This window comes from Hyperolius riggenbachi, chromosome 4, assembly GCF_040937935.1.
Source record: "Hyperolius riggenbachi isolate aHypRig1 chromosome 4, aHypRig1.pri, whole genome shotgun sequence".
NCBI lineage: Eukaryota > Metazoa > Chordata > Amphibia > Anura > Hyperoliidae > Hyperolius > Hyperolius riggenbachi.
In genome coordinates, this window is record NC_090649.1 from 79,720,059 (window position 1) to 79,733,956 (window position 13,898).

The 13,898-nt window shown below is 46.5% G+C and overlaps 1 protein-coding gene across 1 annotated transcript in view; it reads right to left on the bottom strand.

The window, feature by feature from the left end:
* The window catches only part of FKBP1B (FKBP prolyl isomerase 1B), a 111,153-nt gene that overhangs the window by 74,889 nt on the left and 22,366 nt on the right, over nucleotides 1-13,898 (bottom strand). The window contains exon 2 of the mRNA XM_068280259.1: nucleotides 3,346-3,393. Coding sequence (XP_068136360.1) covers nucleotides 3,346-3,393 — 48 coding nt within the window. The remainder of the gene's footprint in view (nucleotides 1-3,345; nucleotides 3,394-13,898) is intronic.

Here is a 13,898-nt window from a genome sequence, read left to right on the forward strand (position 1 = left end):
TGCATTCTCTGATTGGTCCAATGCTTCTGAGTTCTGTGACGGGGCTAAAATCACTGAGTTGCGGTAATGCAGAATTTCCGCAGAAATCCAATTTCCAACTTCTGTTTTAGTTTTTTAGTCTATTTTTGGCCATTTTTTGCATTCTCTGATTGGCCAAATACTTCAGAGTTGACTCTGCATTCTCTGATTGGTCCAATGTTTCTGATTTCCGTTTTCAGAAATGTAGGTTTCAGATCAGAAATTTCAATGAACATCCCTGGTGCCTATTAAAAGTCTTCTGCAAATCTCTCTGCTCTGCCTGCAGAAGGGTGACGGTTCCTTTAATGCAGACTTCCACGGGCCATACTGCATAGCTGGGGAACCTGGAGACGGCTTCCATTACACTGCGATAGTGCTGAGCCAGCCACTTGCCCTCCTGCACACAGGGACCCCTGCTAAGAACCTGATCCAGCCGAGCTGTAAGCTGAGCTGGCGCTGCACACTCTGTAACGTGGCAATGACGACTCCTCTGCTACCAATGCAAAAAACAACTGTACAAGCTATGTGAGCTACTCATAAATCTCACTACTCCAACCTATCTACTACCCATTATTAGTCTCCTCCACTTCTCCCCACCGCACTATGCTTACAGGAGGATTCCGATGGGTCTTCTGTGCTCACTGTGCTAATGGGAGCTCCCAAAATCTAATCATCATGGGATTCTGGATGTGGGCATAACTCCTGCTACTGTAACCAGGGCCAGATTTGTACTCTTTACCGCCCAAGGCCACTGTCGCCAGCCAACCCCTTCAGTATAGATAGCGAGATAACCCTTGCCTCCAGTATAAAAACCTGGATGTCCCCTCCCCCCTTTCCCTCCAGTATAGTGTAACAATTGTGGATTTCTCTCCGTGATCAGCGCACAGAACGTGCGCTGACACTGCGGAAATCCTCCACAAGCGTATAATTTGAGGGAACCCAGCAAAAGGTGCAACGCACCTGTAGAGGGAAATTCCTGTCGGCAGGTGGAACTGTGGAGTGCAGAGGAACAGCTCCTTTGCCCTGCCACAGACGCAAGACAGGAATTGCACGAAGGGAAGAAACGCAGGGCAAGATAGCCCTAAAAGAGAGAGATCAAAGCGACAGAGGGTATGTGTGTTCACCAATCTAGTCGCCACCCTGCGACGATGAACACACAACCAGGAAGATAAGGTGAGAAGGCAATCGCCGGAGATGGCGGTTGCTAACAGCGACACAAGACCGAATAAGCACAGATGAGGAATGTATGTATGTCCACCAATCTAGCCGCCAACCTGCGATGGCGGACACACAACAAAGGAAACCGAGTGAGAACGCAATCGCCTGAGAAGCGATTGCGAATGAGATTGAGCAAAGGGACAGATTGTATGTGTGTGCATCAAACTAGTGGCCAACCCGCGACGGTGCATACACAACAGCAGATATGAAGTAGGAACGCAATCGCGGGAGAGGCGATTGCCAGAGGTGACACAAGGCTACAGCAAGGCAGAGCACGAGAGTAGCAAAGGCACAGCAAATCATACAATGAGAAGATAAGGAAAATAACAAACGCTAACTAAACACGAACACCGCACTCATTCGCAACAGTGCGCGCGTTTATGCGCGGTCTCCGCGTGTTAAGCACAATAGAGACAAGCACGCCTAACTAACCACCGATAGACAAACATGAAACAGAGGACGCGAGCGCTTGCTTAACGGTTACCTCACCAAGCCTCCAGCAAGCGTTCGTAGCAGACAAGACAGACACACGAAAACAGGAATAAGCGAGAGAGACGGATCCACAGCACTAGCGCAAGAGGCTAGTGCGATCCAGGAAGACAGAACAGAAGGATCCACAGCACTAGCGCAAGGCGAGTGCGATCCAGGAAGACGGAACAGAAGGATCCACAGCACTAGCGCAAGGCGAGTGCGATCCAGGCAAGACAGATCAGAAGGGGCTACCAGAAACAACCGCTGTTCCGGTTAGCACCCAGACACACAGAACGATTTCCTGTCGACCACGACAACAGACAAACAAAACAGATATGCAATCCTAACTGCACTAGGGAATCTGCCTAGTGCAGTCCCAGGAATTACTCTAAGCTAATCTTTAAACAATGAGCAAGGCTGACACTCCAGGAGTGTTTCACAGGACTAACCCTTATGACCAGCCCAGGTCTGTGATATCACATAGTATTTATAGAGCAAGCCTACAAAGGATGTGGCTAGGCAATCTGCATGACAAACGTATGCAAATTCCTCAGCAGCAAGCTGCAAAACTGACAAAAGGTCTCTCTTCCAGAGACCTGCAGAATGCAGACCTGAACAGTGGTCAAAAGGCTGCCTGCCTGCGAAGGCAGCCGAGCGGATCCTCACATATAGGTAGCCAGATGACTCCCTTAAACCCTCCTTTTCCCACCCCACTTTCAGTATAGGTAGCCAGCTGGCCTTCACACCGCAGCAACCATCAGTGTCCCTCATTTCTAAAATTGTCTCCAGTGCAGCAGCTTCCTCTTCCTTTCAGTCCTCAAAGCTGCTCAAGTCCATAGCCACCGGCCACAATGCAAACATGCACAGAGAGCAAGGTGGCTGCTGCACAGGCGACCAGCAGCAGAGTACCACGGTGAGGCGCTCAACTGATCTCCCTGCATTGCAGCATTTGCAAGCTTGCAAATGCTGCACCACTTTAGCCTGCTGCTTTGGTGCCCTTGCTTCTGTGGTGCCCTAGGCCATGGCCTAGGTGGCTTTGGCCTAAATCCGGCCCTGACTGTAACTGAAATGGTGCATCGCATGTTCGGCTGCCTACTCAGACACCTGCACGTCTCATACTATGGAGTAACTCTGGACAGAAAGGTTTTTTTCCCCCACATTTTCATATTTATCGACACAGTAGAAAATTATGGTTTTGGTATATCCATATGGTGGTGATGCAAGAAACTTTGTACACACTTAAAATAAAAATTGTTTGAAACTACAGAAAAATGACATATTTCACCATTTTGGACAAGGACGATAGACCGATATAGGGAATTCTGCCTGACCCAACTGGTGGATCAATTCAGACGACTATTGGGCAGATATCGAGCAGCCAGCCGTGTACAAGTCTATGTGGAGGATCATGGGCCTGATGCAAGAAGCTGCAGTCAGTTTGACCCTTCCCGCTCCTTTGGCATTAGTAGCGGTAAAATTGCTGTGCAATGCCTGCGCATGGTCACTGCACCATGCTTCAGGCTCTATGTGCTTTAAACTAAAGTGGCCTTTTTCATGCCCCTTGGGAAGCAGTTCTTTTCTGTCCATTTCATGCACCTCAGCACTTTAATACATTTCAGAAGAAGGAACTTTGCTTACCTGTATAGTGGACCACACATGTCTGACCTTTCTTGGGAAAAGTCCTACCTGTTACAAAAGATAAAAAAGTTACATTTAGAATGTTAGAATATAAACATCTTCAGTGTAATTTTATTACAGTCTCATAACTGCCAGCTGTCACTCTTTGGGAACCCAGTCCCTCTGTCCCGCTTTCAGGAATCATGTACAGATCTATGTAAATAAATGTAATTTATCTACTGACAAATGTGTTAATTGCCTCTAAACTTTAGTCTCTTAGGGCTCGTTTCCACTAGTGCGGTGCGAATCACCGGGATTCCACCGCTGACGAAATCGCATGCGGATGCGATTCCGCGTGCGTTTTTTGCCGCGATTTCGCATGCGATTTCGCATAGGCAGGGTATATGCGAATTTAACCATGTCACTGCCTGGTTCAATTTACATTAGTTTTCATGCGAATTCGCACGCGAAATCGCGGCAAAAAACGCATGCGCGTTTTCCCTATTAAATACATAGCCTGCGAATCGCCTGCATTCCTCACGCAGGCGAATTCTGCAGGCTCTACCGTGCAGAAAAATCCTGCACAGAAAAACGCAGGAAAAAACTGACAAGTGGAAACAGGGCCATCCACTTGTATTGGTTATGCGAATCCGCATGCAGAGAACGCATGCGGATTCGCTCTAGTGGAAACGGGCCCTTAAAGCCTCTTAAAATCCCACTTTTTATTCAATATTTAACTTCAGCACTTTCAGCTCTGCTAAAACGCTGCATCCCCGCGGCAGAAAGCTGTTTGCAAACCCCCCAAATGCCGGGCAAAATCCAAGACTTTCTTGGTGGTGGATTTTGCTGCCCGGGGAGGCAGAGCTTTGAGCTGCAGCTCTGCCTCCATTCACGTCTATCCCCACGAATCTCTGCCTCTCCCGCCCTTCTCAGTGAAGGAAGACTGAGAGGGGCGGGGTGAGGCGGTGATCAGAGGGGATTGACACGCATGGAGGCAGAGCTGCAGCCCAAAGCTCTGCCTCTATGAGGAAGCGCTCCCCGCAATTTCCCACAGGGATTTGAGGGGTTTGCAAACAGCTTTCTGCCACGGGGATGCAGCGTTTTAGCAGGGCTGATAGTGTTGAAGATAAATGTTGAATAAAAAGTGGGATTTTAGGAGACTTCAGAGATTCTTTAAATTGATATATTCTTCTTCTCAAATGTTAATATGGGGCATAAAGAACCAGGATAGAAATGACCAGTGTGGTTTGAATTATAAAACAACATATTTTTCTTATCACATTTTTATGGTATGCGTGACTAGGGGTGTGCCAAAGGGGGGGGTTAGGTGTGTGGCAGGGGTGCAGCTTAAGTGTCAGTCTTTCTTATACCAAAACGTCTCCTATGTTTCCCATACAGTCTCCTAAGTTTCAATATATACATAATTGCCAGAAGGGAGTTTTCACATTCTATCTAAGCAACAACTGGGAGAGCATAGCACAAGAGCATCCCGCCTGGTGAAGCTGGATCAGCAAAAGAGCTACTTACTACAAGCAGAGCAGAATTGCAGAGGCCTGGAAGAAGCGTGATCTGCGCAAATTCAAAGCCAATGCTCTGCCGACCATCCCAGCAAACCACTTGTGCCCTACATGTGGCAGAGCTTTCCGAGCCCGCATCGGACTGATAACCCACAGCCAGACACATCGTACCCAGTCAACCTCCTCTGTATGATAAGATGTTCCTGGTCATCATCAACAATGATGGACAAACATGATGAAGCTACAACTATCACCATGCTGGAATAAATGCTGAGGGTTTTCTCCACTCCTCACAGTTACAGCCAACAGTCAATTGGAGTGCACAAGGCTAAAGTAGGTGGATGACGCCACCCTCAAGTCAATCAATGCAGTAACAGCCGCCACCTTCTTTAAATGATGAATAAACTTAAAAAGGAACTCCGGTGAAAATATAATAAAAAAAGTGCTTCATTTTTTCAATAATTATGTATAAATGATTTAGTCAGTGTTTGCCCATTGTAAAATCTTTCCTCTCCCTGATTTACATTCTGACATTTATCACATGGTAACATGTTTTACGGCTGGCAGGTGATGTCAGTAGAAGGAGATGCTGCTTGCTTTTTTGGCAGTTGGATAACAGCTGTTATTTCCCACAATGCAACAAGGCTCCCACAGTGTGATGTCAGAACCATGGTCCTGATATCACACTGTGGGAGGGGTTTCACCACAATATCAGCCATACAGAGCCCCCTGTTGATTCGTTTGTGAAAAGGTAATTCTAGAGGAGGACAACAGCAGGTCATGTGCAGATCGGAGATTACGATCGAGTTGTTATCTGGAAACTAGCGAGGAGATGTACAAAGGAGAGAGATTGAAATGGATCCTCTAGTTAATTGGCAGCCAGGGAGGAGTTTGACAGAGAGGGGCAGCAGAGGAAGATGGAGAGGAGTGAAGTCAAATATTACCCCTAAGCACCGTGCTTTGGGAAGTATTTATTGTTTTTTTATAAAGCACCAACATATTACACAGCGCTGTACATAAGTTTAGGTTACAGACAATATTTAGGGGTGACATACAGCGATAGGATAATACAGGAATACAAGAAAAACCAAGTCACTCAGCACAGAGTACAAGGTAATGCTTAGTCAGTCACTGGATGGGAGCATGGAGATTAGGCAAATCGAGTTCACTCAGATCCATAGGATGGGTGTACGGTGATGGGGGTGCCTGATCAGGTAGGAGACATAAGGAGGAGGACCCTGCCCGAAGGCTTACAATCTAGAGAAGTTATGGGAGTGTTATTAACATTCTCGTTCACACTACAAGAGTGTTTCTAAGCACTTGTGGTTTTTTAAAGCTCTTGCTAATGTTATCCTATGTGAGTGTTCACACTGGAGCGATGTGACTTTGTAAAAATCCAACATAGGATTGCATTAGCAAGAGTTTTTAAAATCTCGGGCGTTTAAAAAGGTCTCGCAGTGTGAACCAGTCCTTAGGCCTTGTTCACATTGCGTTCCGTCCGCGTGTCCATCCGCGTTGGGCGGTTTTTGACGTGTATTTTTTTCCGATTCCTGGCGCTTGGATGGGCGATTCGTTTTTGCGCTTAGCGGTTTTCTAAGCGTTTTTTTCCAAGCAGTTTTGTAATTCACTCCCTGACGCAAGTCAGGAAGTGAACTCTTTGACCCGGAAACAACTAAATACAATGTATTTATTCTTAAAAACGCTACACAAAGCGATTTTGTGAGCGTTTTGTTTTTCTCCTATACCTTCCATTGAGGCGGAATCGCCTCAAAAAATGGTCCACGCACCGCTTTACTGAACGGACAACGCGTGACCCGTGCTGATATGAACTCAGGCGGAAATAGACTTGCGTCTGCACGGTAGAGCGAACCCGATCGGCTCGGCTATTTCCGGCTGAGCCCAAACGGAAAGCTGCATCTGTGCCTGCACTGGATTGCGGTAGGTAAATATTGAAAGCGCTACTGCGCCTGCACCACACGTGACATCCGTGTCGGCTGTGGTTTCAGGGGAGCCAGTGCTCGATCCCTGAGGATTAAGGTGGCGACACACTACACAATAAAATTATCCGATTTTACAGCAATTCGATAAATATGATCGGATCTTCCGAAAAAAACGAAAGCTTTTTTTTCATTCGACTGAAAAATCCGATCGGATTTCCCGTTTTTCCCCCCGATTTTTATCAATCCAGAGTGCTGGAAATTTTTCTTTAATTTTTCTAAAGATTGTATGGTGTGTGTTAGATTGTCAATTTATTAATATACACACCCTAGCAATTTTCTCAGAGTTTCAAATCATTTTTATCATAATTGGGGGAAAAATGTAACATATGTGTGTGGTACATTGGTCAGATTTTTGAAAGTTACAATCAGTCAGAAAAATTGATTGCAATACTTGAATTAAACAGATATTTAAAACATTTTTATAATGTGTGGCCACCTTTAGGAGGATGGGGAAGTCTCAATAGGATCAAGAGGCTTCGCCATCTTGAGGTAAGTATCCCCACAGGGTTTTTGTTTTCATTGCAGATACTCTTTAAAGCTGAATTATGGCAAATACCTTATGTTTTGAGAAAGCAAATTACACTTGGTCTTTTTTAGTCCCCTATACTTTCCTTGTGGTTCCGGATCACCCTGAGCTTCTTGGGTATTCTGTCCAAACACCTGATGAGACATTAACACCCTTTTAGTGCAGATCTGCATGTCTGGTGGTCACACTACGGCTACGCTGAGTCACATGGCCTGAGGTGTGTGGCGTAAACTAGCAGGAATCTACTTGCGTCTGACAGACTTTGTATCTCTGCTCACTAGTACCCCAATTCCCTGCTAGACAAAGCACACAAAGAATATGAAAAACAAATTCTGTTACTGTTTGTTGAAATGGAAAACTACTTTCAATACAGGAAGAACATCTGTGTTATTTTTACCATTTGGCCAAGAAAGTCACTGAAAGTTTGCATAATGTTAGTCAGGCAAATAGCTTTATTCATTCGGTGGAACAATGAAAGTCCTGTGAGGTATTTAGGTATTGCTCTGCTGTCACCAGCTGCTAAAGGGTTAAATTCACCCTTCTAGGGAAACCGGTTATTTGACCAAGGCAGCAAAATATTTAACTATGTAAATAGCATGTATATTATCCATGTTGTTCTGCTTGCATGAGTTTACAAGCAGCCATTGTGTCCAATTGGAAATGCTTTTATACTGCCCGTTGCTTAAAGAGACTCTGTAACAAACTTTTCAGCCTTAGTTCTTCTATCCTATAAGTTCCTATGCCTGTTCTAATCTGCTCTGGCTTACTGCAGTCTTTCCTAACTGCACTGTCTCTGTAATAAATCAATGTATCTTTCCTCTGTCCTGTTTGTCGGGCTAAGGCTTGATTGTGTGGAATGTGCAGGGCTGCTTGTGATTGGTAGAAGCGATACACACCCTCTGCAGGCCCCCTGCACACTCTGAATGACTCACACACTATGCTTAGCTGAGCCTATTAGAAGCTGGTTAGTTTGTTTGTAAACACTGCCTAAAACTGTTAATTACAAGCCAGGATTGCAGCAGAGAGTGGCAGAAACAGCACAGAGGGGCACAGGAGAAAATAATGAATAGAATGGTATGCTTTTTATTGTAAGAATATTAGAGTACAGATTCTCTTTAAAGCGGAACTGAACTCAGAACTTCCTCTCCTTCCTCTCTGCTCAAAAAGATGAGCAACAGCATAATAACCTTTAAAGAAAAGCTATTTCCTTATTACAGCTTATAGAACTCCAAATGAGATTCTGCAGAATGGTTACTTCCTGCTTTGCTGGGGGCATTGAAAGGGTTAACCTCCTGTGTTTATATATTGGCTCAGAATTCCGCAGACAACTCAAATTACACCAGCTCATTACTTGCCAAGAAGGGAGAATTAGATGAGTTCTCCTTGTCTCCTCGGCAAGAGTTCAGGACTGCTTTAAATAGAACTGCAGGTACTGTACAATGCAGAGTATATTCAAACATAGAGAGCAAGAGGAACCGGCACTGCTAAAATGCTGATTTTTTTAAATGTCAATCATTCAAATTTTCCACATACATGTACAGGATGATCCAGGGCTGACTTGGTCAAACATGTGCATACAGTCCAGCATTGACTTATTGTGGCATACCATTGAGGGCGTTAAGCTGAAGATAGGGTGCGGTGGGTGTAGGGTGCCACACCTAGGCTATACTGCGGCCACCTACTACTGGCTACACCTATCATTGGCTACCTACACTGTAGCCACCTATTACTAGCTAAACATATTCCTGGCTACCTATACTGCGGTCACCTATTACTGGCTAAACCTATTCCTGGCTACCTACACTGCGGCCACCTATTACTGGCTACACCTATCCTTGGCTACCTACACTGTGGCCACCTATTACTAGCTAAACATATTCCTGGCTACCTACACTGCGGCTACATATAACTGGCTACACCTATTCCTGGCAATCTATACTGCGCCCACCTATTACTGGCTACACCCATCCCTAGCTACCTATGCTTCAGCCACCTATTACTGGCTACACCCATCCCTGGCTACCTATGCTTCAGCCACCTATTACTGGCTACACCCATCCCTGGCTACCTATGCTTCAGCCACCTACTACTGGCTACACCTATTCCTGGCAATCTATACTGCGGCCACCTATTACTGGTTACACCCTTCCCTGGCAATCTATACTGCGGCCACCTATTACTGGCTACACCTATCCCTGGCTACCTATACTGCAGCCACCTATTACTGGCTACACCTATCCCTGGCTACCTATACTGCAGCCACCTATTACTGGCTAAACCTATTCCTGGCAGCCTATACTGCAGCCACCTATTACTGGCTACACCTATTCCTGGCTACCTATACTGCGGCCACCTATAACTGGCTGCACCTATTCCTGGCAATCTATACTGCGGCCACCTATTACTGGTTACACCTATTCCTGGCTACCTATACTGCGGCCACCTATTACTGGCTACACCCATCCCTGGCTACCTACACTGCAGCCACCTATTACTGGCTACACCCATCCCTGGCAATCTATACTGTGGCTCTGGCTACCTATACTGTGGCCACCTATTACTGGCTACACCTATTCCTGGCTGCCTATACTGCGGCCACCTATTACTGGCTACACCCATCCCTGGCAATCTATACTGCGGCCACCTATTACTGGTTACACCTATTCCTGGCTACCTATACTGCGGCCACCTATTACTTGCTACACCTATTCCTGGCTGCCCATACTGCGGCCACCTATTACTGGCTACACCTATTCCTGGCTGCCTATACTGCGGCCACCTATTACTGGCTACACCCATCCCTGGCAATCTATACTGCGGCCACCTATTACTGACTACACCTATTCCTGGCTACCTATACTGCGCCACCTATTACTTGCTACACCTATTCCTGGCTGCCTATACTGCGGCCACCTATTACTGGTTACACCCATCCCTGGCAATCTATACTGCAGCCACCTATTACTGACTACACCTATTCCTGGCTACCTATACTGCGGCCACCTATTACTTGCTACACCTATTCCTGGCTGCCCATACTGCGACCACCTATTACTGGCTACATCTATTCCTGGCTGCCTATACTGCGCCCACCTATTACTGGCTACACCCATCCCTAGCTACCTATGCTTCAGCCACCTATTACTGGCTACACCCATCCCTGGCTACCTATGCTTCAGCCACCTATTACTGGCTACACCCATCCCTGGCTACCTATGCTTCAGCCACCTACTACTGGCTACACCTATTCTTGGCAATCTATACTGCGGCCACCTATTACTGGTTACACCCATCCCTGGCAATCTATACTGCGGCCACCTATTACTGGCTACACCTATCCCTGGCTACCTATACTGCAGCCACCTATTACTGGCTACACCTATCCCTGGCTACCTATACTGCAGCCACCTATTACTGGCTAAACCTATTCCTGGCAGCCTATACTGCAGCCACCTATTACTGGCTACACCTATTCCTGGCTACCTATACTGCGGCCACCTATAACTGGCTGCACCTATTCCTGGCAATCTATACTGCGGCCACCTATTACTGGTTACACCTATTCCTGGCTACCTATACTGCGGCCACCTATTACTGGCTACACCCATCCCTGGCTACCTACACTGCAGCCACCTATTACTGGCTACACCCATCCCTGGCAATCTATACTGTGGCTCTGGCTACCTATACTGTGGCCACCTATTACTGGCTACACCTATTCCTGGCTGCCTATACTGCGGCCACCTATTACTGGCTACACCCATCCCTGGCAATCTATACTGCGGCCACCTATTACTGGTTACACCTATTCCTGGCTACCTATACTGCGGCCACCTATTACTTGCTACACCTATTCCTGGCTGCCCATACTGCGGTCACCTTTTACTGGCTACACCTATTCCTGGCTGCCTATACTGCGGCCACCTATTACTGGCTACACCCATCCCTGGCAATCTATACTGCAGCCAACTATTACTGACTACACCTATTCCTGGCTACCTATACTGCGCCACCTATTACTTGCTACACCTATTCCTGGCTGCCTATACTGCGGCCACCTATTACTGGTTACACCCATCCCTGGCAATCTATACTGCAGCCACCTATTACTGACTACACCTATTCCTGGCTACCTATACTGCGGCCACCTATTACTTGCTACACCTTTTCCTGGCTGCCCATACTGCGACCACCTATTACTGGCTACATCTATTCCTGGCTGCCTATACTGCGCCCACCTATTACTGGTTACACCCATCCCTGGCAATCTATACTGCAGCCACCTATTACTGGCTGCACCTATTCCTGTCTACTTATACTGGGGACATCTATACCTAACTAGCTATACTGGAGGCAACTATACCTGGCTACCATACAGGGGGTTGTGGAAGTTAAGCTCTGTGAAAACAGCGCTGGAGATTTGGGCGCAACCGGTGCCGCCATAGTTCGTAATAGGAATTATGGCTATAGCGGCACTCAGTGAGTAATTTGGGCGCCGTCAAAAGAGAGCTATTACTATAAAAACACTGTAATTCGGCTGTCAGCAATAGCATAATAATAATATCTTTCACCACTATCCATGGCGACCTGGAGGGGGAATAGTATTTAACGCCACCAGGACTTTTGCAAGAACGTGGTGAGCTGTTTTACAGCTTTACCCTGCGCCCAAATCTCAAGGTGGCTTTAGCATATATATCTGCCGAGGGAGTGGGGCACATCTGGCAATCATACTGGTGTGTGTGTGTGTGTGTGTGTGTGTGTATAGTACTGTATACCGGGATATTATTTTAGATGGTTATCACACCGTGGATTTTCATACCGTTGCAACCCTACTCCACTCCTCTCATCGTTCTACCAGCTCCCCTCTGTGAATCCCTCCACTGGCTTCCTATCCAGTCCAGAACCAGATTCAAGATAACTGTGTCTGGCCTACAAATCTGTCCACAAAACCTACCCAACCTGCATCTCCCATTATATTTAGAGGTACACACCTAGCCGCTCACTCCGCTCATCCAATGAACTTCACCTGATCGCCCCCCGCATCACCCAGTCCCATGCACGCCTCCAGGACTTCTCAAGAGCTGCTCCAACACTATGGAACTCTCTACCTCCCCCCATTAGGGTTGCCCTCTCCATCAACATGGCTCTCAAAACGCACCTTTTCACTCTGGCCTACCCCCCTCACTGGTGCTCTAAACCCACAGCTGAACTATGGTCCCCTACCTTTCGTGTCCCAACCTCTCAGTCTAGCTTGTAAGCCTTCGGGAGGGTCCTCCTCCTTGTGTCTTCTACCTGTTCTCGCACCTCCATTACCATACACACATCCTATGAATCTGAGTGAACCTGACTTGCCTAATATCCATGCTCCCATCCAGTGACCGACTAAGCATTACCTGGTACTCATACTGTGCTGCGTGATCTGGTTTGCATGTATTCCTGTATTGTCTTATTGCTGTATGTCACCCCCACATATTGTCTGTAACCTAAACTAATGTCCAGGTTACGCAACTTCATGACATGGGTACAGGCGCACAATTATGCGAACATGCGTTACGCGGTGATGAAAGACCGTATGATCCCCAACGACACCGCACAAACTACCGCAATCTTTAGAAAAATCTCGTTTGCATCATAGTGTAATGTTGCATGACGCGGCCGGCGGGAAGATGAATCGCTGGATACTTGTTGTGAGGGAGCCGCCGCTGGATTCATCTTTCTGGGTTGTTGCGGTATGAGGTTTAACACTTTACATAGAATAGAACATCTGTTACATGTGTCAATACATACAGGGCTGGAAGGTTGTGGGAAGGGATAATAAAAAAGGGCAATGGTACTTTTTTTTTTTAATAGAAATCTCCTAGCTAGTCTAGTTTAGGGAACCGAGCAGGGAACAGTTCTCCAATCATAGCACCCTCTACAGCTTGAAAAGTTGTGATTGGCCGAATAGTGTGGGTGTATCTGAAACCTGGCAGTTCAAGAGGGTGCCGTCTACCCAATCATGTTATAAGAATTTCCCTATGAGGTTTCCTGCTGGATCCCCTAAACTTGACTAGTGCCCAACAAGGTCTTATCTGCAACCCTAGTGACTACACTGCTAATAATACACAAATAGTGGCATACACAGAACTTCTAAATTAGCAATTCATTAATTAAATAAGCACAAATCAAATATACAGCACCAATTTACTCCATCCATCTCCCCGAATACTAAACTTTCTGGCACAGCTAATCGAGCAAGGTGATTATACTGTCCGACCGATTTGAACGTAACCTTATAATTTCAGATGTTCTCCAGACTGGAATAACAGAAGTTTGCCTTCTTAAAACAGAAGGCATTTGAGATTATTCAGGTTGGAGTGGGACCCACTAGAGTGTTTTGGCAGCATTTTGGGATCGGTTTCAATCGCTAGTGATTTCCCAAAACGTTTTGCCAATGTAAGTGGATGGAGCAGATCCCCTGGAGCGCTTGCAATTATGGAAATCGCAATCGCAGGACATGCAGCATTTTGGGAGCGTTTACATTCTAATGCA